Genomic DNA, 26,352 nt, shown 5'->3' with positions numbered 1-26,352 from the left:
CTTGTGGCTGGACTGTCTTTATGCCCTGATCTCCACTGGGCTGATGTGGACACAATATATATCCATCTGACCCTGCCTCCCCATCTCAACTCTTCCTCCTTGTAATTTCCAGAACCAGGAGAGCATGCTCTGCATGACACAGGAGGAAGGAAGAAAGACTGTTATGAAGGGCTTAAGTGGGACTGCGTCGGCTTGAGCTGGCCCATAACACAAGGATGAATTTCACCTATGGTCCACCAGGGGCATGGTGGAGGCAGGGCTATTTGTGCTGTTCACTGACAACAATTTGATTCCATGTATTGCTACCTGCTCTTAATACACATCACTAGGGTTGCCAATTTTCCTGACCGGACGGACTGGACACCATTCTCGGCAATGGTATCTGGTCTGTCCAGTTGGGAAAGTTGGCAACCCTACATATCACATGCTCAGAACACAGAATTATAAAAGATGAGAGTTGGAAGTGATCTCAGGAGGTCATCTACTCCAACCCCCTGCTCAAGACAAGACCATCCCCAACTAAATCATTAAATGGGCACATTAAATAAATCATTGAAATATACAGGTAAATAAGAATAAATAAGATGTATATCACACAAAGGCCACTTATTTTTTCTTTTTTGTGTTTGCCCAGCAATAAGAAGCATGTGCAAACTCCTCACAACTTGTCTGGGTTTCCTTTTGTGCTTGTAATATTATGGTCATTAAGTCAATGCGGAATAACTACACTAATTGCTTCCATTTCTTTTCTGAAACTCAGCCTAATTTAAGATTTTTTTGAAGAAGATTAAATAAACATATTCCCTGCACAGCCCAGGCTGATACAAAATTAATTGTAACGCACATAGCAGGTTAGAGATGTACTCCCATCAAGAAACTCTCACCCTATAATAGGATGACCTATTGCAGGTGCAACATCAAGGAAAACAAGCTCAGAGAGATCTGAGTTCCACAGGGAAAATGATCAGAGCTATGACGTACATCAGCTAGTGCTGTAGTAGATAAAGACATGTCATCGGTAGCAGTATAATCCTGCTTTTATTTTCTTTGAACCTAGGCTCTGTCTTGCCACTCTTATGAGAGAATTTTCATTAGCTTCAAAAGGACTACTAGCCCAAGTTGCAGAATCAGGTGAAAGGTTCAAGATCTGTAACCTGTGGATCATCAGAGAGCCACAGAACTCTTCCAGAATTAAAATATTTTGAGAACCAATCTGTATGGACACTGAGGGGTCAGGACAAAATATGGTTGATGAGAGGTCCATGAATGGTCTACAAAATTAAAAGATAGGAGAACTACCATCTTATACAATTCTATTCTTCGTCTCTAAATTCTTCTTGCACTTTTAACTAGATAAGATATTCTTCAACTCCAGACCTGAAGGGATGAAATGTTATGCATTCTCCCACAATTGTTGCATTTAAGCAAGAAGTGAAGTGATCCCAGTGCGAGCTTTGTACATGAGCTCATTCATAAACCATTTCACAATCCATAACTATATAAACAGATAATTAAAAAGATAAAGAATGGCTTGAACGTTGCTAACCCAAAATAAAATGTAGATCACATTTTGAGTGTACCAGATGTCAGAGTTTTCCTGTAAGTTTTCTATGACAACACTGCGTGTCTCTGTGTTGTCTTGTGAATATCACTTCACATAAACATAAATCAGTTACCCTGGGGTCATGTTTTATTGTCTTTTTGCACAACCATGAGCCTGGATTATAAAAAAGACCCACTTAGATTCTAGTAGCTTCCCATGACTCTGGGCACTATGGCATTAAGTATGTGCCTGTGCAAGGATGTATCACTCTGGGGAGCAGAGCTTGAAGAGCTCAGCTGAACACAGAAGATCATATTTTAAACATTACACAATCTGCTGTGAATCTAATATCGTTCTAGTATCCTGAGTGGGCAGGCTTGGTGTGTGGCTAGGGTTTGATGGGACTGCCATGCCTTCCCCCCTCCAGTTCAAGTCCTGCCCTGGGTAACTCTGTTGAAGGCAGTGGAGTTACATCAGTGTGAAACTGAGCCAACATTGTCAGGATGTTTATTTTTCAGATATGCAGTACTATTATCTTTACACATGGTGGTGCTGCAACACATTTTTTGTCCCAGGTTAAAAGTGCACTGGCATCGGCAGCAAATGATAGCCTAAAAAACCTGAGTACTTTAAAAGCTGTATGTCAGTTTCCAATCGTGCCCTCTGACTCAAACCTATTTGCTTTCTTACACCCTCTCCTTTTTGCAAGTAAGTTGATTTTTGTTCTTTTGTGGGCTAGTAAGGGGCTTGTTCATTGCAATGTAAATTTGAAATGGCACTCTGGCTGATAGATTCAAGGTCATTTTGTACATTTGCAATGGTAATATTAAAAATTAGAGAGCTCCACGAAAATGATATGGCTAAACAATTGCAGAAGTTTCCAGAAATGAAATTCACCATGGCTTAGTTAAGACAGAAGGACAAAAAAGGGGCATCATTAGATCCCTTTTTTAAACTGGTAATAGTACATTTGTGGATAAATGGAAATTGAATAGGTATGTTTCAAAAGAAAATTCAGAAATATGCTACTTGATTAATCTTTTACTTCACCAAAACCATACTGCCAATCTCAAACATTCAAAAGTCATACTTAAAAACCAAAAACTGGTCTGGTAGCACTTTACAGACTAACAAACATGTTTTGTTAGTCTATAAAGTGCTACCAGACCTGTTTTTGGTTTTTAAGTGTATCCTGTACAGACTAACTTGGCTACCCCCTGAAGATTCAAAAGTCATGTCAGTCTCCCCCATCACAAGGGACTAAAAATCTAGAGATTTGAAAAAATAATAATGCAGAACTTCTTTGTATGTACTTTTCCGTTTCTGAGCCTTGCTTCATGTTTTCAAGCTTTTCTCTGCAACCACACAGACTAGATATGTATTTTTCTTAAAATGGAGAATGAAGAGCCATTTGATTCCAGGAGTTGGGGCTGGAGAAACTTGTATTAAGAGATTTGTAATAAGATCACGAGAGCCGGCCACACTGGCCATGACCTGGTTGAGAAGGTCATGACGAGGTTCAACGGGGTCTCGTTCAAACCTAGTGAAACCTAGTGCCACTAGTGGCATTACCATTTTATGCCACGCTGACAACATGGTGTGAGAGTATTGCAGTGGCGTCACTGGGGCATATCATTACAGTGGTCAGCACTCTGGTGGCCTCTCTATACATGGCCATGGCATGTTGCTTGGTGTGACTGGGTGTCACCATAGCAGTGCCACAAGGTGCTGCCATGGGTCACTTTGTGTGGCCCCTCCCGTGTGTCCTGGGCCCTGCAATCATGGCTTGGCTCAGCACTCAGACGCCCCAATGCGGCAGCAGGTCCAAGCCCACTGCAGGAGCCAGCCCCCAGAGACACCAGGCCTTGTTTACCTCCCAGCCCGCCTCGCCCCGCCCACTCGCTCCCAGAGCTTCCAAATCACGTGATCCCCCAACCGGCGCTTCTTGCGGCCCCCTTCAGCATCACGAGACCTTGCTGGGAACCCCATCGCTTCCTCTGGAGATACCTCCGCGCTACTCCGCCGCGGGGCATCCCGAGCTTGGAACACGGACCGACGGGAGAGACAAGAGACCGCTCAGAGGAGACAGCGAGGTCGGGGCGCGGGCAGGCGGCGCCGCATCGCGCAGGGCGGGGCTAATCCAGGGAACTACTTTCCGCAGCGGAGGGATTCGAGGAATGACTGGGTGAGCTGACGAGGGGAGGAGGGAGGCAGGGCCAAGATGGCGGCGCCCTGTGGGCTAGAGGAGCCCCGAGTGGTAAACAGCTGAGGTGCAGAGGAGGAGGGGTGAGTATCCCCGATCTCCACCCAGGAGGGAGATGGGGGGAGAGGGAGAGGGAAAGGGGGGAGGGGATACAAAGAAAAAGGATTGGGGGAAGCGAGGGGTGGGGAGGGGGCAAGGGATGGGGGTGGGGAGGGGAGGAAAAGGGGTGGGAGGAGTCAGGAATGGGGGGGAGCAAGGAGGAGGAGGGGTAGATGAAGGGAAGTAGGGGTGGGGGATGCTAGAAATGAGAATGGGAGGTAAGGAGATGAGGGGGGATAGCTGGGGAGGGGGGAAAGGGGCGAGGGTGCAAGGAAGAAACTGCCAGAGGGGGAAGAGAGAGGGCACAGGGATTAGTAATGGGTAATCCCCCCCCCGTTGTTTGTGTCCCCCAGTTAAACCCGGTCTTTGTCAGCAGTTTCCTCTGTGAGACTGCCCAGACACGGCTCCCCTGGGAATCTCCTTTAAGATGGTTTCTCTCTTTTCTTCATCTGGTGCACTGACTGTGGAAGCAGGCTCTGCACCTTTCTTTCCAGTGCTGACTGGCAATTTCCAGACCTGACCCCAAGGGCTTGCACTCATGTGCAGAGGGAGCGGGGTGGCTCAGTCAGGCTAAGGTTAATTTTAAAGTAGTTTTTAAAAGTCTCCCTCTGGTGATAAAGGATTTTCTCCTTTTCTTGTGGAATGGCAGCGGTGTCATGTTAATGGAAAAAAATGGCTTGGCTAGTATTAACTTTTAAAAAAAAAAGTAAGTCAGAGTTTTACTTTAAAATACTTGTAACATTAATAAAATAACACCAGAAAAGACTATATTTAAGAGAGTAGAAAGACGAATTATTATTTTTCTTTCTGTCTGTTTGCTGTCTATGTAATCTGTACTGGGGAAACAGTAATATAGTCAGTCTTTTTCTCTTACTGGTCTAGTAGATAATACTTAGTTTTGCCATGAGTGCAGGAAACAAGACTAGATGACTTCTCAAAGTCTCTTCCAGCTCTATGATTGTGTGAATCTCTTGCAAGTAAACAAGGGAGAGAAATGAGCCTTTAAAGAGTCTGAAACCACAAAAATTGGCAGGGAGACTTGGGAGCAGCTGTAATGTCCAAAACTGCTTTTGTTTCTTAAAATTGGACACTGAGCACTTCCAAATAGATACGGGGTGGGCAAATGTTGGCTTGCGGGTTCTGGTTCACCTGGGTTATCCCCTGGCAGGCCACTGCTGCTATATTTACCTGTGCCTCCTATGCCTCCACAGGAATGGGTTCTTGCAGCTCCCATTGGCTGTGGGATTGCCTGCCATTCACGACCAATGGGAGCTGCAGGAAGCAGGGTCCCAGTCTGCGCAGCTTCCCACGGCTCCCAATGGGGCAATTCCCCATACCTGCCATTTTATTGCCTACCCTGTAGTTAGTAAATGCTAGAGCCTGAGGTGTTCAGTATTCCATAGGATCAGACTGACAATTGTTTTGAAGTAGTCTCCTGTAACGGTCACTGTAAGATTGCCATAATGGCAGTGTTACACCTTATTACAGCAACACTATTTTCAATTAGTTTCAATTAGTTAAGAATAGTTTAGACAATTGGAAATAAAGAGCTAAAAATTAGATCTTTCACAATTTATCCAGTTTGTTTTACTTTTTTGTAATAAGAATAGAATTTTTTTTGTTCTTAGTTGAAAAGAGAGAGATTTACTTTTGTAGTGTTTTAAACAAAACCTGCCTTTTGGATGAAGTGGTGTGGATCTCCTTGGTAGTTCAGACTAAAATACGGTTAACACCATCTGATTTAGATAAGATAAAATTGCTTATGTTAAAGCAAATCTTACTTTGTCTAAAAAATAATTAGCTAATACTCGAATATAAAAAGTCAAGGTTACATTGACTGTTCTTCATTAAAGGGCTTACAGATATTTTAGGTTTATAAACAATTTTTTGGTTTCTGTAGTGACTTCTGGATTAAAATATGCATAAGTGATCTAGAACTGACATTGATTAGTAGGATGGTGATCAGCTTCAGTGGGATACTGATTTTTACCAAACCCTAGTAGACTTACACTATCAAAGGTCTTGTTTACCTCATGTTGCAAGTGGCGAATCTGATCACTGACATTGGCCTTTACAGAAATGGAATCTTCTACCATACAAAAGAATAAGAAAATGTGCCTTCAACAATCAGACAAGTCAGCAGGTCAAATGAGTAAATAAAACATACTCTAATGGTTTCATGGGGGGACAGTGAGGTTTTGTGTGGTATGTAGCAGCCAGGTGTATGGTTTTTTAAAAGGGTATTATAATGGCTTACGATGGAATTCACAATGTAGTGGCCACAAACTAGGTCATTTAATTGAATATAGTCAGTGGGATTAATGGAACCAGAATAGCTGCATTTAGAAAAACAAATGCTCGCCTTCAATATGTCTTGTGTCTGCACTGTTTCCTTTCTCACTCTCTGGATTGCTTGTAAGGTACCACATATTTTCCGTAATTTCTATGGGAGTTTAAATGTTTAGCCTAACCAGACCAGTTACCTTATCTGTCTTGCACTATATTCAAGAGCAGTAGAATTGCAGCCCAGTGCAGTGAACATGTGCCAAGCATACTGTTGTTGACAGAAATTTGTTCTCAAGAATTAGGAGAAGCTTATAAGAATGTTCAAAAGCTTCAGAGGGACAGCAGAGTTAGTCTGTAACAGGAAAAACTTTAAAAAAAAAACACCCAAATATTCTAGTAGCACCTTAAAGACTAACAAAACATGTAGATGGTATCATGAGCTTCATGATACCATCTACATGTTTTGTTAGTCTTTAAGGTGCTACTAGACTATTTGTTGTTTAAGTTTTTCCTATAAGAATGGCCATACTGGTCAGACCAAAGGTCCGTCTAGCCCCGTATCCCGTCTTCCAACAGTGGCCAAGGCCAGTGCCCCAGAGGGAATGAACAGAACAGGTAATTATCAAGTGATCCCACCACTGTCACCCATTCTGGGCCTCTGGCAAGTAGTTGCTAGGAACATCATTCCTACTCATCCTGGCTAATAAGCATTGATGGACTTATCCTTCATGGATTTTTATGGTTCTTTTTTGAACCTTGTTGAAGTCCTAGTCTTCACAGTATTCTCTTGCAAGGAGTTCCTCAGGTTGAGTGTGTGTTGCATGAAAAAATACTTTCTTTTGTTTGTTTTAAACCTGCTACCTATTAAGCTTGTTATAAACTTGATGATCATATCACAGTGAAGTGTAGAGCTCGTCACTTGCCTGGTAATTGAGCTAAGGGATCTGACAAAGTAGTTACTGTCTAATAAAAGTAAGAAAGTAATATGGATCATTTTGTTCTTTTGTACTGCTAATCTGTTTGAATCTTGTAAGCAGAGCTAAAATCAAAAAGTCTTTCAGGTTAGTAATGGCTTATTAGCATTAAGTTCATGGCTTCTGTGAAAAAGCCAAAGGGTATCAGCCCTACCAAGCTTCACATTTTCTTTCCCTGTCTGACATGCTTTTTTTAACTTTCCTCCCCCCCCCTCCCCCTCTCCCCCCGGCAGATATTTGTAGAGCAGCAATTAGCACAGTATCTTGGCACAAAACACAGTTTCAAGAGAAGCATAAAAAACAGTGAATTGGACTCTGCTCTTAATGTCCTCAGATTTGTCTGTTTAACCTAGATTTTTTTTTTCTTCTTTCCTGTTGAGGATAGCCTTCTGCAAAAAGGTAGATGAAAGAGGACAAGCTAGGTAACTATGATTTTAAGTTAGTAATTAGTAACTAGGTTTAAAAATGTTACCTTATATTGGATTTGGAAGTGAACAGGGCAAAGGAGAGTGTACAGCCCTTGTGTGATATGTCATGAGTAGCTAATTCTACTGAAATGCAGGCTGTCACATATTAAAACCTGCTGAAATTACTGTCTAGACTGTTGTAATCCCAGCTACATAGCTGTGTTGGCTAAGAGTAGATAAATGTGTACATCATAGTTCCTAAGTCTGAGTTTCTTGTTACTTTCCGCAAACAGGGGAAAAAAAGATTAATTAATACCCTAAGGCTGTGCAGTTTTGACAGTTGGAAAGCAGGTGCATTTTGTAGAGTGTGTGGTCAGTGCTTTGGTTAGCTGTTCAGTGTTTGCTTCTCCATACAAGCATTACTTTTTTCTGAGGTGAGAGTTAATGTTTTTCATGGTCACTTACTTCATGCATTACCTTTCTAATGATGATTGTCTTACCTGAGAGATTAGTTGATTACCCAATAAACCTAGGCTTATTGGCTAGTCAAGTCGACTACTCACATTCCCCCCCCTCCCCTTTTAGTGCCTCTATATCAGAGGCGGGGCCGGGGGGGGGGGGGGAAGCAGGAGCCAGAGCTGGGGGGAAGCCAGTTTAAAACCCAGTTCCGCTAAGCACTGTGTCCGTGGTGTGGGGGGGGGTGGGGGGGGGGACAGGGGAGGCAGAGGTGCAGCACAGAACCTGGCGCGAGCCAGGACTGGGCTGATGTGGCTCTGCCTTTTAAATGTATTAAGAGCCGCCCAGGTCCCACACTGTGACTCTGCCTTTTAATTATAGTAAGAGCTGGGCAGCTCTTACTACATTTAAATTGCAGAGGCACAGCTTGTGCTGGTTCCTGGACCTACCCCCACTGCAGCTCTGCAGTTTAAATATAGTAGGAACTGAGCTGCCTGTGTCCCTGCTCCTACTACATTTAAACTGTAGAGCTGAGGTGACCTCTTATTGACTAATCCTGTACTCAATACAAATTGTATCGAGTACACAATTAGTCATTTACTTGCTACTTAACATCCTTAGAACTTAGATCTGATGAAGTGGGACTGTGCCCATGAAAGCTTATGCTCCAATAAATCTGTTAGTCTATAAGGTGCCACAGGACTTCTTGTTGTTTATCCTTAGAACTAGGCACTGTTAGCTTATTGGTGACACCATGACGATACACAGGCTCTCAGAAGTCTTGTATCTCCAGTGAGAGGGGACAGGATTGAGCCTTTTAGTAGTGTGTATCTCGGGACTCTTAAGGATGAGGAGCAACTGCTTATCAATCTCTGAGTTTATATTGAAAGGAATGATTACATTTGGGCCCACTATTGCTGGTCAAGCAGCACCTTGTAGTGTCTGTCTAACAGATGGAGCAGTATGAACCTTGAAGTTTGTCTTCCCATAGCCAGGTCTGATTCTTGATTGTGAAGAGTCCAGGATATTAGCGTAGGTTATATGCTGTTGAAGTATATGCGGTAACTTACACATTTCCTCTCAAAGGGTGCATCTTGACACATTCTCTATCCCTCCCCCCAGCTAAACTTAAAAGTCATGGCAAGTGGGGTAAAATGTTCATGTCATTAATGGGGAAAAGTGCCTCTCTTGTCTAAATCTGCATTACTTAGGGTACATCTAGACTGCAGGCTTCTTTTGGAAGAAGCTTTTCTGGAAGAGATCTTCCAAAAAAACTTCTTCCAAAAGAGTGCATCTGTACTGCCAAAGTGCATTGAAAAAGCGATCTGCTTTTTTGAAAGAGCGTCCACACTGAATGGACGCTATCTCACATTTCAGCTATAATTACTATGGATGGAGTGGCCACCTGAGCATCTGTGCTTTTTCCCTCTTTCCTCTTCTTTTGGAAAAACACACACCTTTTTCCAAAAGAGCTCTTTCGGAAAAGGCATTCTTCCTCGTAGAATGAGGTTTTCCAGTGTCAGAAAACCCCCGCGTTCTTTCAATGTTCTTTTGAAAGAATGCAATAGCAGTATGGATGCAAGTAAGTTTTTTTCGGAAAAACTGCTGTTTTTCCAAAAACAAAAAACCCTGCAGTCTTAGACGCACCCTTAGAAAGTGGTAATAACTTTAGGGAAGAAATGTATGTTCCTTTCTTCTCTTTGGGATAAAAGATAACAGAAGAACAAAGAAGACAAAAACTTATATACCTATGTCCTGCAGAGAACTCCCATTATCCCTTTTTTCGGAACAGATGGTTTATTTATCCTTTCTTTTCCGGGCTTAGTTTGTTGTTCCTTGATTGGTTACAAAGCTTTGTGGGTGAACTGCACCTTGAAAAGAACATTTATTTTATAGGTCCCATCCTTGCATTTCCTGGCTTCTCCCTCCTCCACTGGGTTCATTCTTTGGTCCTACTACCTTGACTCATTTAATAAAATTCTTTTTTTTTTTTTTTTTGTGAAAGCTCCTGAATCTAAGATTGGCATGATTTGCTACAACTATTTCTAATTTTTCAGTGTGAGGGCATGAATGTGTGTGGAACCACTTAAACAAGCAAGCTTTTTCTTTTCCTTTTCTAAATACCCAACCAGGGGATCTTAACTTTTCAGGATTACTCATTTCTAAAGTTACAGACTAACACTGTTACCCCTCTGAAACATTCTTTTAGAAAGTTAGCCACAAAAAGATACAAAATCATTAGACTCTAAAATACCTAGTGATAAACTTGAGGAAAAGTTTTGATTCACCATTTTGATCCAGCCAACTCCAAGCATGGACACGATCTCACTGAACGTATGGTCTCTAATTGGACATTGAAAGCATGCAAATTGGGAATTAAGAATTTTGCTTAATGTCAGTCTTGTGCACAGTGTAAATGGGGATAAAGGGAGTGACTGTTTTTTTCACATTATTGTAAGAGTCAGAGAGCTGGTTTACTACTGGCAGTATTCCAAATCTTAGATGGGTATAATAAGACCAAATATTTAAACATTATAACATTATTCATCTGAAGATTTCAGTGGTTTACACAGTTCGCTTAATAGCTGTATTCCCAATTCAAGCAATGTCTGTGTTTTACAGAAGATTATACAGCAATTCTTTTGCTGGAATGGGCATACGTCTTGACACCCAAACCTGTGCTTGTTCCCATTGGAACACACTGCTTCCCTATGCAAGTAAAATACTTCTCAAAATTTGTCTTCAAAATGAATTTAGTTACTAGAAGACCACTTGTAGCTCTGTCTATAAGAGTGAGGCTGAAATAGGAGTTGCTTCATTTTATAGTATGTGTCATAGACTCAGGTTCATCAGAGAGCCATAATTGAGTGCTTAAGAGTAAAAGACTAGGCTAGAACTTATGCCTCTTCTGTTTTTGGCCTCTGGGTCTCAGAATAGTTGTCACTCATTCATAGTTTGATATGGATACCTGCCTTAGTAACTAGACTTAGATCATCAATTCTGTTCATTTAGGGAAATAAACAGCTGTGAAATGGTGGTAACTTTACTATTGTCCTGGACTGGATTCACCAGCATCCTATGTTTGGCAGACTCCATAACCTATAAAGCAATGAGGCATCTAACTCTCTAACCCTTTATATAATCTTGCAGATAGTGTCTAGGGAAAGGAAGGAACAGACTGCATGCTAGTAGACAGTGTTGCTTTTGGGCAAGGAATTCTCTCCTCCACCTTTCTGCCAGCGTACTTAAATCCTGATGAGTAGTAAGTACCCCTATTATCAATGTGAATGTCTCAGATGAAGGTTTTAATTGTCAAACTTAGAGTTATAGACATATTCAAAGGGGAGTTTGAGACCAACAATGCAGTCAGCTTATGATTTATTCAGGGTCTGAATGCAATTGCTAGAATGAAAGGCCGATACATTAATTCTCTGAATATAGGCTAGGGAGTGGGCTATTTATGATGGGTCTTTTATTTTTAATAAAGGATTGTGTGTTTTATTCCTCTTTCACATGTCAGTTGCCTTCATAAAATACAGTCCCTTTCCCACATGGCCCACAATTTAACTTTGGAAAGTGTTTAGCACACTCTGGATGTTTCTGTGGTCCAATCCATATAAAAATAATGAACCACCTATCTCCTTTGTAAAACACTTGAAAACAAACTGCTGATGAGAATTTGAAACCGGTTTTAGGCTCTGAGCGAAAATTCCAACTAGAATTAATAGCAAGACTTTATATGGAAGACACTTAACAGGAGACTAAGAGTCAAACTGTGTTGAAGGGTACCATTTAAATTTGACACATTTGTTATTGAAGGGCTCTGACCATAATACTGCTTATTTATAAATAGACTGCAAACTATCACTTTGACTGTCCAACCATGACTGCTGAAAACTGAATTAAACTTGTTGCTGAAGAGAGGGCAAAGTGTCTATGCTCTACCCAGGCTATTAACATTGGTTATGTGAACATAGAATCATAGGACTGGAAGGGACCTCAAGAGGTCATCGAGTCCAGCCCCCCGCCCTCAAGGCAGGACCAAGCTCTGTCTACACCATCCCTGACAGATGTCTATCTAACCTGTTCTTAAATATCTCCAGAGAGGGAGATTCCACCACCTCCCTTGGCAATTTATTCCAATATTTGACCACCCTGACAGTTAGGAATTTTTTCCTAATGTCCAATCTAAACCTCCCCTGCTGCACTTTAAGCCCATTACTCCTTGACCTGTCCTCAGAAACCAAGAGGAACAAATTTTCTCCTTCCTCCTTGTGACACCCTTTTAGATATTTGAAAACCGCTATCATGTCCCCCCTTAATCTTCTTTTTTCCAAACTAAACAAGCCCAACATCTTTGGATAGTTTGTTGCAAAAGAAATATAGTACTAAGTTGCCAACTTTGAACTTGCAACTGTTTTTCTCTTACTCTCCAGACTTCTTGTTTGTTTCTGTTGGGAATGGTCAGCAGTTATTACTTTGTATAATCTTGCCTTTGTTCCTGCATGCAAATGGATATTTTCCCTCACTGTCCATCCTGAGAGTGGTAGACAAAACTGGCATAAACTAAAGGATTAATGAGACTCACTGGAAGAAGGAATGCTATTTCTAAGTCAGTTACATGGAAAATTGAAATACAACACTCGCTAACCTGCATAATTTCTAATGCTCTGTAAGTACTAAGAAATAGCTCCTCTCACCTCCCCATGCAAAATTAAGCTTGTGTGCATAATTTTTCAAAAACACATCTTTTGAAATTATTTAAATATAACTTCTCAGCTGCCTGCCACTCTACCAAATTATACCAAAATCCCCCCCCCCCCCCTTTTTTCCAGAAAGGTCAGGTGTAGGCATGTTAAATTCTATTAACTAGTCGATAAGCAGGGGAGCTGGAGTGGGATTAGCTCCTGACCCTGGGAGCTAACCCTGCTGTGGCTCTGCCTTTTAAATGTATTAAGAGCTGGCAGGCTCTTAATATGTTTAAAGGCTGAAGTGCATTGGGGGGCGGGAGGACCTGGCACGAGCCCAGATAGCTGATTCCTGGCTCATACTGGGACAGCTGATTCCTGGCTTGCATCAGGTTCCCCCTGCTGCGCACCAGCCTTTTAAATGTATTAAGAGTTGTGGGTCTCTTCTCTCCCCCCCGTCCCGTCCCGTCCCGTGCACCAGCCTTTTAAATGTAATACATTTAAAAAGCAGAGGTGCAGTGCCTGGTTCCTGCTACCCCCTGTCCCTCCACGAAGACGGTGCTAGGGGGAACCAACTTTTAAGCTGACTTCCCCCAGCACCAACTCCTCCCCCCCCCTCGCTGCCTTTCTCTGAGAGGCAGCAAGGAGAGGGGGGAAGTAACTAGTTGAGGGACTAGTCGACTATCTGATAGTCAACTAGTCACTTACATCCCTAGTCAGGTGTAATGTTATCCTAGTATATTTCCTCCATTGAGGGGCCTGTGCATATTGTTTGTATAGGGATTGACTCATTGGTCTACATCTTTCTCTATTTCTAACTTATGTGATTCTGTTTCTGTGACAGACCCTGAGTAGGTTATCTGATATGTACATGGGGTTCTCCTGTGGTCTGGATAAACCGAGCTCACATTTTAAAACACAGCTTGCCAGTAAAAGTACTGAGCATGAGAAGCCTTGAAGTGACTGAGACTGCTCTACAGCCCTTAGCTAAATGATAGCATGTGTCCCAAATGATATGTCCTCCCTTGTCCGGCTTCCTCAGGACCTAACCGGTCCCAAATGAGCTGGTTATTGGGAGGTCCCCTGCTAATGGCCTTCTAGGACGCTCCCCCTCCCTGTAGTTGGCTCTGCTCCAGCCCTACTGCCGCTTGGCTCCAGCCTGCAGGAGCTCCCCAGGATGGAACTCCTCAGCCTCTGTGACCCCACTTTTCCCCCACCTGGGACAGGGCTTGCCTGTCCCGCTGCTGCTGGGGCTCCCCAGGGGCAGGGCTTGCCAGCTGCCCCACTTTTGCCACTCACTGGTCCCACTACTAGCTCCCCAGCCTCCATGGCCCTGTTTGTCCCCCACCCAACTGGAGATCCCCACCAGGGATGGGGCTCACCTGTCCTGCTGCTGCCCTACCAGCCGGGGCTCCCTGGGAACGGGGGGGGGCTGGCTGGCTGCCCCAATTTTGCTGCTCACCGGTCCCACTGCTAGCTCCCCAGCCTCCGTGGCCACACTTCTTCCCTGCTCCTGCACCGGGGCTCCTTAGGGTACCGGGGCTCTCTGATCCAGCAACATCTGTGGTCCTAGTAGGCCACAGATGCTGCCGGGCCAGAGAATCCCAGATTTCAGAGGCTCAACCTGGAATAGAAATGGCCCAAAGCTGGAGGTATGTGAGTGGAATTACTTTCTGTAATGAATCATCTTGAGATGTACAAGTATGTTTATGGAGGTGGGGGGTACAGCTTCCTTTTTTAAAGCATCCCTGTCAACATAAAATATGTTTATTTAAATCAAGTCATTGTCCCTCTTACTACCACTACAGACAGAAACCATGAAGAGAGACATAGCACCTTAACGACTGACAGATTTATTTGAGTATGAGCTTTCATGGGTAAAAACCACTTCACCCAAATAAATCTGTTATTCTTTCAGGTACCATAGGACTCCTTGTTGTTTTTGCAGAGATAAATTAACATAGCTATCCTCTGAGATGACAGACAAAACTGAATTTTAATCTTTTCTATGGTTTTCATTTTAGTTTTGTATCTTGCTCAATTTGGACAGCAAAATGGAAGTCATCTTCACTTCTGTCTAGAGTCCTCATCACAGTCCAGTTATTTGGGTTCATGATTCTCTAAAGCAGCAGTGGGGAACCTTTTTTGGGTCAGGGGCCACTAATGCACAGAAAAATCAGTCAAGGGCTGCACACAAGTGAGAAGCAAAAAAAACCCAAAGACCCCCTCATTGACATGGCTCCTGACTGAGGAAGATACTCCCTGTGTTACCCTGGCACACCAGAGCCTGGTGGGGAGCAGGCTAGTAGATTTTGTTTCTTGCAGGGTGGCTCCGGGGGGTGGAGCACCAGTGCTGGTTCTCCAATGCTGGGAGGGAGCCCTGAGCTTTGGGAGCTGGATCCAGGTAAGCTGGGGGGGGGGAGGGGGGGAGCGAATCCAGGCAAGCTGGAGGCCACATCCAGCCCCCTGGCCTGAGGTTCCCCACCCCTAGTCTAAAGGAATGTTTAAATCCAAAAAGCTGGGTTGATTAAACAATGTAAACTAAAAAAAATTCCTCATAGCAAGTTTTGTAAGTTTATATCATTAAGCAAAAAATATGACTATGGAGGCCAACATTTTGTTAATTCTCTTGTGGCTCTCAAACTTTTTGGCCCATGGCTCACCTGGCTCAATGCATGCCTTTCCCCGGACCACCAGTTGCTAATGGAAACTCACTGTTAATTACATAGTTACGCCCCTGCTATTTTGCTAGTGTTGCAGCTAGGGAGAATGGTTTAATTCAGTGTTTCTCAACCAGTGGTACGAGTACCCTTAGGGATACTCGAGAGAAGTCTGGGGGGATATGTCAGCAAAACTGAAATTTGGAGAGAATTTATTTTTTTGTTGTAAGTTTTACAGTGCTTTATTATTTTTGTACTTTTTACACCCAAAAATTTCATCACACACCCAGCTACAATTAAGTTGTTTAAACAAATGAATGGCAATGGTTGAAAAAAATCTGTGTGTCTGAAAACTGCCCAACTGGGGGTACTTTATATATAAAGTGTGTGTGTGTGTGTGTGTGTGTGTGTGTGTGTGTGTGTGTGTGTGTGTGTGTGTGTATTAAAAAGAGTACTTTATAAAAAAGGTTGAGAAACACTTTTACTTTAAATGATTAAACAGATTAAGCATTTTAACTTTCTCATGTAATTTATCAAACTTCATTTAAAATAAAGTAAAATATTAATTTATGTTCAACACAAAAGGTTTCAATGTTTTCTTTATTTATGGCAGAGGTGGGGAACCTTTTCTTGGTTGGGGGCCACTGACCCACAGAAAAATCAGATGGGGACCACACAAGTGAGAAGCCAAAAAACCTCAACCTTCACTGATGTGGCTCCTAACTGAGATATCTCACTCTTCTGTGGCACTCCAGCCCCACATGATGAGGAGAAGGGACAGGGAGAACTGAGGTTCAGGGCTTCCCATAGTTCAGGTTTACTTTTCTGGGGTTTCAGAGTTAATGGATTTTGTGGACCCTGTTAGGCTTTGGGATGGGGACAAAAATGAGGGGTTCAGTGTGTGGGACAGGGCTGCCAGCAAGTCCTGTCACTACCATGACACACTTCCTGAGTCTGCTGCTATCTTGGGTGTCACTTCTCCCTCCTCTGCCCCTCACCCGTCTTGCTCTTTCAAGATCTTGCCGGGTCGGGTGGGAGCAGGGTGCTATGCTACAGTGTGAGCTGTAGCTGGTAAGGAGGGGCCATTGGTGGTAGTGGGCTGCCATTGGGAGACAGTGTGTGTGTCCTGGGCCTGCAAGGATAGCAAGCAGCCAGTCCCTGACCTACAGGGTGGCGGTTAGAGCAATGCCATTTTGGGGTGACCTTCCCAAGGCAGCCGTGAACCACTAGTGGTCTGCAGACCACACTTTGAGAACTACTGCTTTTGCCTGTCAAGAACCAGAAGAAGTCACCATGCAGTGTTTTTGGTTGTTCCTCATACTGGGGGCTCATGTTGAAACTCAGGAACTACCAAAACTGCAGAGAAATATTACAGCAGGCTTTTTCAGCTGCTTTATAACAACGTTAATGGTAGCATATACTAACCTCTCTGGTTGTTTTTGTTTTGTTTTGTTTTTCAATTCAGTGATCATGAAAGGTGCCGGATTGACAGCACAGGAAACTGAAGTCCTACTTGTCCACAGAACAGGTACAGGATAACCAATATCAGTAAAAAAAAAACTTTCCCCACACATTCTATTACAGTGCAATCCTGACTTTGAGGAACTTCCTCTGAGGGGGGAGAACAGTTCAGACTTGTAAAATGTACCCAAAACCTACTAGCTAGAGCTAAATACAAAAAGGTAGATCCCTCACCGGTGAGATCATTGGAGTGGGAGGGAAGCCTAGTGAGAAGACAATGTCCTTCTGTGCTGTCAGCAACTGTTAAGTGTGTTGTTCCTAGCTACTGCTGGCAGGAGGGAAACTCTCTCATTTGCATCAGGTTTTGGCTAGTAAAGCATCTTTACCTGAATCTCTTCCCTAGCTGCTAGAAGGGAGGAGGCTGTACCAACTGGGCTGGAGTGCTCCCCACCCACGACAGGCCCCACGGGGCTGGGAGTAGCAAGGGTGCCCCAGTAAGGGTGATGCTTATAGTTAACCATTCACATCCGAGTTCTACCCTTTCTCAACCTTTGTTGTTTTCATTCCTTTTCATTGTCTTTATTAATAGCTTTTCCAGGTAGCATTAGGAGCATGACAATGATTTGATTCATGATTCATTGCTGCTCATAACATTCCTAACATTTGCCCTGAGACTGCCCAGAGTTTTATTATCTTCACACTGTTTTTTGGTGAAGCTATGAAAAGCTGTAGACTGTGGAGCCATCCCTGCAGGTTTGGGAAGATAACACTAAATCTGAATTTATTTACAAACATAAGAACTAGGAATGTAACTTAAAAAAAATGAGCTAAATCCTCCCCTTCTCCCGAGGGGTTCTTGGAATTCCTGTTGATGCTCTGAGTAACAATCTTCCCCTCTCCCTCATTCCAAACACCTTTCAAAGATCACTGCTTTTTGCTTTACTTCTGACAAAGTATGTAAAGAGCCAGTTAGTTTCTCCTTATGCAATCAGAGGGATTGCTCTTGAGTGATGCCCAACTAAGAAGAGGGAGACTAGATCAGATTCTGAATTTCACTTTGCAGAACAGCATGCAACTCATTAAATAACATGTCTGTAGGCCAGGAAAGTCGTCTTTTTAAAACTTCAAAAAGTTTTTTGTGGTGATGGAAAAGTAATATATTGGGATCAGCCAGTTTCTATGAATCTAGGACCTTTCAAATATAAAAGTGTAAGCTTGTGTGACTGTTATTCTGGAGCTTGGAGAGTTTGATTTTTGTTAGTTCCTGACCAGTTTTTGCAATGTATATGCAGCAGCACCTACCGTAATAGGGGTTTCAGGCTGTACTGTATTTCTGCATTACAGTATATGGTAGATTGGGTTCAGGCCTTGAAATTGGCATTAATATTTGTCTTTTCAGAAAAGCAGGTATAACACTGTATTGCCCTTCCCAATGCTGGGAGCAAAACATAAAAAAAAGTAACAAAAATGATTAGGGGTATGGAATGGCTGCCATATGAGAAGAGATTAATAAGACTGGTGCTTTTCAGCTCGGAAAAGAAACCACTAAGGGGGGGATATGATAGAGGTCTATAAAATCATGCGTGGTATAGAGAAAGTGAATAAAGAAGTTATTTACTCCTTCCCATGACACAAGAACAAGGGGTCACCAAATGAAATTAATAGGCAGTAGGTTTAAAACAAATGAAGTGTTTCTTCACACAACACATAGTCAACCTGTGAAACTCCTTGCCAGAGGATGTTGTGAAGGCCAAGATTTTAACAGGTTAAAAAAAGTGTTAGCCGTTAATGGACTTACCCAGAACTATTAGCCAGGATAGGCAGGAATGGTGTCCCCTAGCTTCTATTTTTCAGAAGTGGGGAAGGGTGACAGGGAATGGTTCACTTGATCGTTTCCTGTTCTGTTCATTCCCTCTGGGGTAACTGGCATTGGCCACTGTCTAAAGACAGGTTACTGGGCTAGATGTACCTTAGGTCTGACCTAGTATGTCCATTCTTATGCATGCTGGCAGTTTGGACTACATCCTTTTGCTGTAGACCCATGCACACTCTCGTTACCTTTGTTTTTGGGAATAAGACAGTATTAAATGTTTTAAGAGACAGTCATTTTTCCATATGGCATGTTGGAGAATTTAAATCAAAATGCAGTTGACTTGGGTCATTTTTTTTAATTTTCAGAATTACTTTTCAGAATGTGTTTTAATGCAGTGTGATGAGTGAAACTGCACAAATCAGGAAATTCAAAGCAGCGGTTCCCACAGTGACCAGAATTCTGCTGCCCTGTACTTGTATTAATGTATGCTCTTAAATTTGTGTTTTATGCAGCATGGCCTCATAGCAGCTGTTGTCAGGAAATTCATTTGTGGTTAGGCTGCACTGTACATAGCTAAGTCACATACTGAGCAGCATAACGTAATACAAATACAGGCAGGCCATGGGGATTCTGGTTACAGTGGGAACTGTAACTTACAGTTTTCCGATTTGTGCAGTAAGGATGTTAAATTGTGGTTATCTGGCTAATCATGTAGTTGATACCATTTGTATTGACTACGCAATTGGTCGATTAGGAACTCTCTGTGGAGCCACAGTGGGGGTAGCTCCAGGATCCAGCTCAAGCAAGAACTGAGTAGTGCCAGCACCAGGAGCCACCCGTGCTGTGGCTTTGCATTTTAAATGTAGTAAGAGCCCGGCAGCGGCAGCCTCTCCTTTGCTCCCCCTCCCCACCCACCCCGCTGCCTCTGATAGAAGCAGTGTGAGAGAGAGGGAAGGCGCCACCTCAGAGACCGTGCTGGGGGGAAACCAGCTTTTAAGCTGTCTCCCCCAGCACCGGTTCTTGCTCCTCCCCCTTGCTGCCTCTGATATAGAGGCCGTGGGTGGTAGTGGGGGGCAATGCGATTAGTCAATACTTCAGTCGACTGCTCATTAACATCCCTATTGTGCATTGACTTCCACTCGCAGTATTTCATTAAAGCAGTTTTCAAAAATTAAATATGCTTCTTCTTACCGCAAGGTAATGACTCTGTCTTTTTGTTTTTCATTTAACATATTTGAGTTAAGACTATTGGAATTAAAAGTGATTGGAGGATCTCATTGTCAGTCAAATTATGGAAAGTGTGAGGTTTTCTGATCTAAAACATTAGAGACCAATAGATTGCATATAGAAGGCTTTTACTAGGCGCTGTTTGCCAAACTTCTATCAAGTTGTATTTGTCACAGTTGATAATTCTGGATGCTTCCTTGTTGAAAAGAGATTGTTTTTACAATTTTAGATGTTTGTATCTCTTCTATGTGAAGAAGCTTTAAATAATTGACTCCTGTTCTGTAGATGAGTGGAACCTCCATTCCAGGACCAGAGTGTCCCGGTGGAGAGCTGGAAGCCCTGAGGGCCAACAGGACAGCAGGCTACCAGATAGCTGTCCTGCAGTGGGGCTTCCAGGTGGGACCGGGAGGGCGGAGCCAGGCCAAGCCTGGGGGGTGGGGCCCAGTGGCAGAGGGGCCAGAAATGAGCTCCCCTGGTCCAGCAAAATACCTCATTCAGGACTACTCAGGTCCTGATGATACTGGACCAGGGAAGTCCAACCTGTGTAGTCAAATTAAGCCTCATCCTGCTTCTTTCTTTCCTTCTTTTATTAATGGACAAGCACTCCAAGATGAATAGGCATTTTCTGTGCATACCTAGATTAGGATCAATAAGCATTGCCCTTCGTAGTTATTTGAGAAGCTGCCTCTTCACTAAATTGCTTTTTTGGTTATTCTTTTAGTGTGCTATTAGCACAACTCTTCTCAAAATCAAAATTGTATTAAGTGTTTTGGTTTTTTCCCTAGGCCTTCTAAGATTGTAGCGTTGAGAAGTAGAACGTTTCCTTCATGCTTTACCTTCTTTAAAGAACCTTTAACTCTTAATCTGTACACTGAGGTTCAGGCTCTTTCACAGAATCATAGAACCGGAAGGGACCTCGAGGTCATCGAGTCCAGTCCCCTGCCCTCACGGCAATAATAAGCACTGTCTAAATCATCCCTGACAGGTGTCCGTCTAACCTGCTTTTAAATATCTCCAGTAATGGAGATTCTGCACCCCCCCCCAGGCAATTTATTCCAGTGTTTAACCACCTGACAGGAAGTTTTTCCTAACATCCAATCTAAACCTCTCTTGCTACAGTTTAAGCCCATTGATTCTTGTCCTATTCTCAGAGGCCCAGGAGAACAAAGAGAATTTGCCTCCTCTTTCGAAAAATGTCTCCCTCCTCCTTGTAAAAATCACTATCATGTCCCCTCTTAGTCTACTCTTTTCTAAACTAAACAAGCTCAATTCTTTCAGTCTTCCTTCATAGCTCATGTTTTCTATACCTTTAATCATTTTTGTTGTTCTTCTCTGGACCTTATCTAATTTCTCCACATCTTTCTTGAAATGTGGTGCCCAGAACTGGACACAATACTACAATTGAGGCCTAAACAGCACAGACTAGAGCGGAAGAATGACTTCTCGTGTCTTGCTTACAACACTCCTGTTAATGCATCCCAGAATCATGTTTGCTTTTTTTGCAACAGTGTCACACTGTTGACTCATGTTTAACTTGTCGTCCACTATGACCCCTTAATCCCTTTCAGCGGTACTTCTTCCTAGACAGTCACTTCCCATTCTATTTGTGTGAAACTGATTGTTCCTTCCTAAGAGCAGTACTTTGCATTTGTCCTTATTTAAACTTCATCCTATTTACCTCAGACCATTTCTCTAGTTTGGTCTGGGGTGAGGACAAACATAAGGGGTTCATTTTGACCTCATTTGATCCCTAATGAGGGGATCATTTTGAATTATGACCGTATCCTCCAAAGCAATTCCAACCCCTCCCAGCTTGGTATCATCTGCAGACTTAATAATCATACTCTCTATGCTATCATCTAAATCATTGATGAAGATATTGAACAGAACCGGTCCTAAAACAGACACTTGCGGAACTTCTCTTGTTATGCCCTTCCAGCATGATTTAGAGATGGGAATGACTATTCGACTTGTTGCTTCCTCCCCCTTGCTGCCTCTATCAGAAAGAGGCAGCAAGTGGGGGGGAAGAGAGGGGTACTTCAAAGAAGCAGCGCTGCGTGCAGCCTGGGGCCAGCTGAGGTTTCCCCAGACTGCACGTGGCATTTCAAAGCGGCAGCACTGCGTGGAGCCTGGGATCAGCAGAGAACTCCCCTGCTGACGATGGGCTCTGTGTGGCACTGCCGCTTTGAAATGCTGCAGAGAGCCTGATGATCCCTATCGATGAATCGAATAGTCAGTGAAAAATGCATCGACTATTCGATTAGTCAGTTACTCAGTATTTAACATCCCTAGCATGATTGTGAACCATTAATAACTACTCTCTGAGAATGGTTGTCCAGCCAGTTATGCACCCACCTTATGGTAGCCATGTGCTCTCTGATACACACTTCACTGCCTCTGGGGAGAGCCATAGTTGAGTGGCAGTATGGAGATACTTACTTAGATTGGGTGGTCCTATGGTACCTTAGAGACTAACAAAAAACACACAATAAAGCTTATTTTTGTTAGCCTCTAAGGTGCCACAATATTATCATAGAATACTAGGACTGGAAGGGACCTCGAGAGGTCATCGAGTCCAGTCCCCTGCCCTCATGGCAGAACCAAATACTGTCTAGACCATCTCTGATAGACATTTATCTAACCTACTCTTAAATATCTCCACAGATGGAGATTCCACAACCTCCCTGGGCAATTTATTCCAGTGTTTGACTACCCTGACAGTTAGGAACTTTTTCCTAATGTCCAACCTAAACCTCCCTTGCTGCAGTTTAAGCCCATTGCTTCTTGTTCTATCCCCAGAGGCCAAGATGAACAAGTTTTCTCCCTCCTCCTTATGACACCCTTTATAGATATCTGAAAACTGCTATCATGTCCCCCCTCAGTCTTCTCTTTCTAAACTAAACAAACCTAATTCCTTCAGCCTTCCCTCATAGGTCATGTTCTCTAGACCTTTAATCATTCTCGTTGCTTTTCTCTGGGCCCTCTCCAATTTCTTCACATCTCTCTTGAAATGCAGTGCCCAGAACTGGACACACTACTCCAGTTGAGGCCTAACCAGCGCAGAGTAGAGCGGAAGAATGACTTCTCGTGTCTTGCTCACAACACTCCTGTTAATGCATCCCAGAATCACGTTTGCTTTCTTTGCAATGGCATCACACTGCTGACTCCTATTCAACTTGTGGTCCACTATAACCCCTAGATCCCTTTCTGTCGTACTCCTTCCCAGACAGTCGCTTCCCATTCTGTATGTATGAAACTGATTGTTCCTTCCTAAGTGGAGCACTTTGCATTTGCCTTTATTAAACTTCATCCTATTTACCTCAGACCATTTCTCCAATTTGTCCAGGTCATTTTGAATTATGACCCTATCCTGCAGATTAGTCGCAACACCTCCCAGATTGGTATCATCTGCAAACTTAATAAGCGTACTTTCTATACCAATATCTAAATCGTTGATGAAGATATTGAACAGAGCTGGTCCCAAAACAGGCCCCTGCGGATCCCCACTTGTTATACCTTTCCAGCAGGATTGTGAGCCATTAACAACTACTCTCTGAGAACGGTTATCCAGCCAGTTATACACCCACCTTATAGTAGCCCCATCTAAGTTGTATTTACCTAATTTATTGATAAGAATATCATGCGAGACCGTATCAAACATCTTCCTAAAGTCTAGGTATACCACATCCACTGCTTCTCCCTTATCCAAAAGACTCGTTATCCTATTAAAGAAAGCTATCAGATTGTTTTGACATGATTTGTTCTTTACAAATCCATGCTGGCTGTTCCCTATCACCTTGCCACTTTCCAAGTGCTTACAGACGGTTTCCTTAATTACTTGCTCCATTATCTTCCCTGGCACAGAAGTTAAACTAACTGGTCTGTAGTTTCCTGGGTTGTTCTTATTTCCCTTTTTATAGATGGGCACTATATTTGCCCTTTTCCAGTCCTCTGGAATCTCTCCTGTCTCCCATGATTTTTCCAAAGATGATAGCTAGAGGCTCAGATACCTCCTCTATCAGCTCCTTGAGTATTCTAGGATGCATTTCATCAGGCCCTGGTGACTTGCAGGCTTCTAACTTTTCTAGGTGATTTTTAACTTGTTCTTTTTACCTTCTAAAACTACCCCCTTCCCATTAGCATTCACTATGTTAGGAGTTCCTTCAGACTTCTCAGTGGAAGACCGAAACAAAGAAGTCAATGAGCATCTCTGCCATTTCCAAGTTTCCTGTTACTGTTTCTCACTCCTCGGTGACTAGTGGGCCTACCCTCTCCTTGGTCTTCCTCTTGCTTCTAATGTATTTATCAAAAGTCGTCTTGTTTCCCTTTACTCCGGTAGCTAGTTTGAGCTCATTCTGTGCCTTTGCCTTTCTAATCTTGCCCCTGCATTCCTGTGCTATTTGCCTATATTCATCCTTTGTAATTTGTCCTACTTTCCATTTTTTATATGACTCCTTTTTATTTTTAGATCATGCAAGATCTCGTAGTTAAGCCAAGGCGGTCTTGTGCCATATTTTCTATCTTTCTGACACATCGGAATAGCTTGCTTTTGGGCCCTTAACAATGTCCCTTTGAAAAACTGCCAACTCTCCTCAGTTGTTTTTCCCCTCAGTCTTGATTCCCATGGGACCTTACCTATCAGCTTTCTGAGCTTACCAAAATCCGCCTTCCTGAAATCCATTGTCTTTATTTTGCTGTTCTCCCTTCTACCCTTCCTTAGAATTGTGAACTCTGTGATTTCATGATCACTTTCACCCAAGCTGCCTTTCACTTTCAAATTCTCAACTAGTTTCTCCCTATTTGTTAGCATCAAATCTAGAACAGCTTCCCCCCGGTAGCTTTTTTCAACCTTCTGAAATAAAAAGTTGTCTCCAATGCAGTCCAAGAACTTATTGGATAGTCTGTGCTCCGCTGTGTTATTTTTCCAACATACATCTGGATAGTTGAAGTCCCCCATCACCACCAAATCTTGGGCTTTGGATGATTTTGTTAGTTGTTTTAAAAAAGCCTCGTCTACTTCTTCCACCTGGGTAGGTGGCCTGTAGTAGACTCCTAGCATGACATCACCTCTGTTTTTAATCCCTTTTAGCCTAACCCAGAGACTCTCAACACTTCCATCTCCTATATCCATCTCCACCGCACTCCAAGTGTGTTCATTTTTTAATGTATAAGGCAGCACCTCCTCCCTTTTTTCCCTGTCTATCCTTCCTGAGCAAGCTGTACTCTTCTATAGAAACATCCCAATCGTGTATTATCCCACCAAGTTTCTGTGGTGCCATCAATGTCATAATTGTACTTATTTATTAGTGATTCCAGTTCTTTCTGCTTATTTCCCATACTTCTCGCATTTGTATATAGGCATCTAAGATCCTGATTTGACCTTGCCTCCCAGTTTTGCCCTGACCCTCCTTTCTCTCTGCCATTGTAGCCCACGCTCCCTCCCATTTCTGACCCATCTCCCAGGTCCCCATGTTCTCCATTTACCTGTGGGCTTTGCTCATCTGTCCCCGTTGAACCTATTTTAAAGCTCTCCTCAGTAGGTTAGCTATTCTGTGTCCAAATAGGGTCTTCTCCCTCCTTGAAAGGTAGACACCACCCTGCTTAGCAGTCCTTCCCATGGTCGAGGAAGCCAAAGCCCTCCTGGCGACACCATCTTCGCCAGGCATTCACCTCCAGGATGCACCTGTCTTTGCCCGGGCCCCTACCTTCAACAGGAAGGATCGAAGAGAATACCACCTGTGCTCCAAACGCCTTTATCCATACTCCCAGAGCCCTGTAGTCACTCTTGATCTGCTCAGTGTCACACCTCACAGTATCATTAGTGCCCCACATGGATGAGTAGCATGGGGTAGTAGTCAGAGGGCCGGATAATCATCGACAATGCCTCCGTAACATCTCAGATATGGGCTCCCAGCAGACAGTATACCTCCCGAGATGAAATGTCAGGGCGACATATGGGCGCCTCCGTCCCCCTCAGAAGAGAGTCTCCGACCACCACTACCTTACGTTTCCTATTCGCAGTGGTGGCAGCAGACCTCCCAGCCTTGAGGGTACGGGGCTTCTCCTCCTCCGGTGTAGGGGGTGATTGCTTTTCTCCTGCATAAAGAAGAGCATAAGGGTTTCTTAGTACCATGGCGGGAGGGTTTGGAGCAGGGGTGGAGCAGTGCCTGCTGCCAGAAGTAACCAGCTGCCACTGTGCACCCTGAGCCGTCTCCTCCTCCTCCAGTGGTGTGTCCACAGTCCTGTGTACCGGGACAGCTACCTCAGCTGTCTCCTCATGAACACGGTCCAGGAATTCCTCATGGATGTGGATGCTCCTCAACCTAGCCACCTCCTCCTGTAGCTCTCCCACCTGCTGCTTGAGAGATTCCACCAGCAGGCACCTTTCGCATTGGATGATCTCCCCAGCCTGGATATCAATAAGTGGGAATTGCAAGCCACAGTCCCTGCAAAACTACACCAGGATCTGGGTAGAGGCATCCATGTTCAGGTTATATGTCTGGCTACAGGCGCCAGTGGAGGAGACAGAAGCCGT

The 26,352-nt window shown here is 43.5% G+C and overlaps 1 protein-coding gene across 17 annotated transcripts in view; it reads left to right on the top strand.

The window, feature by feature from the left end:
* Positions 1-3,532: 3,532 nt before the first annotated feature.
* TSC1 (TSC complex subunit 1) overlaps positions 3,533-26,352 on the top strand; it is a 79,142-nt gene continuing 56,322 nt past the window's right edge. For 5 of the 17 annotated variants that reach the window (XM_006136823.5, XM_025178285.3, XM_075905799.2 and 2 more), the window contains exons 1-2: positions 3,737-3,829; positions 16,782-16,844. Coding sequence is in view for 7 of the 17 variants with exons in the window: in XM_089772951.1 (XP_089629077.1) it covers positions 15,021-15,060; positions 16,782-16,844 (103 nt within the window). In the remaining 10 variants the exon portion in view is untranslated. Of the gene's footprint in view, positions 3,830-11,118; positions 11,231-12,404; positions 12,641-14,981; positions 15,061-16,775; positions 16,845-26,352 lie in introns of those variants that run through there. The other 12 variants (XM_089772951.1, XM_089772945.1, XM_089772948.1 and 9 more) reach the window with 10 other exon arrangements.

This window comes from Pelodiscus sinensis, chromosome 23 (genome assembly GCF_052426305.1).
Source record: "Pelodiscus sinensis isolate ZL-2025 chromosome 23, ASM5242630v1, whole genome shotgun sequence".
Taxonomy (NCBI): domain Eukaryota; kingdom Metazoa; phylum Chordata; order Testudines; family Trionychidae; genus Pelodiscus; species Pelodiscus sinensis.
The sequence above is the reverse complement of the archived record's forward strand: the minus strand, read 5'-3'. Positions and strand labels throughout refer to the sequence as shown.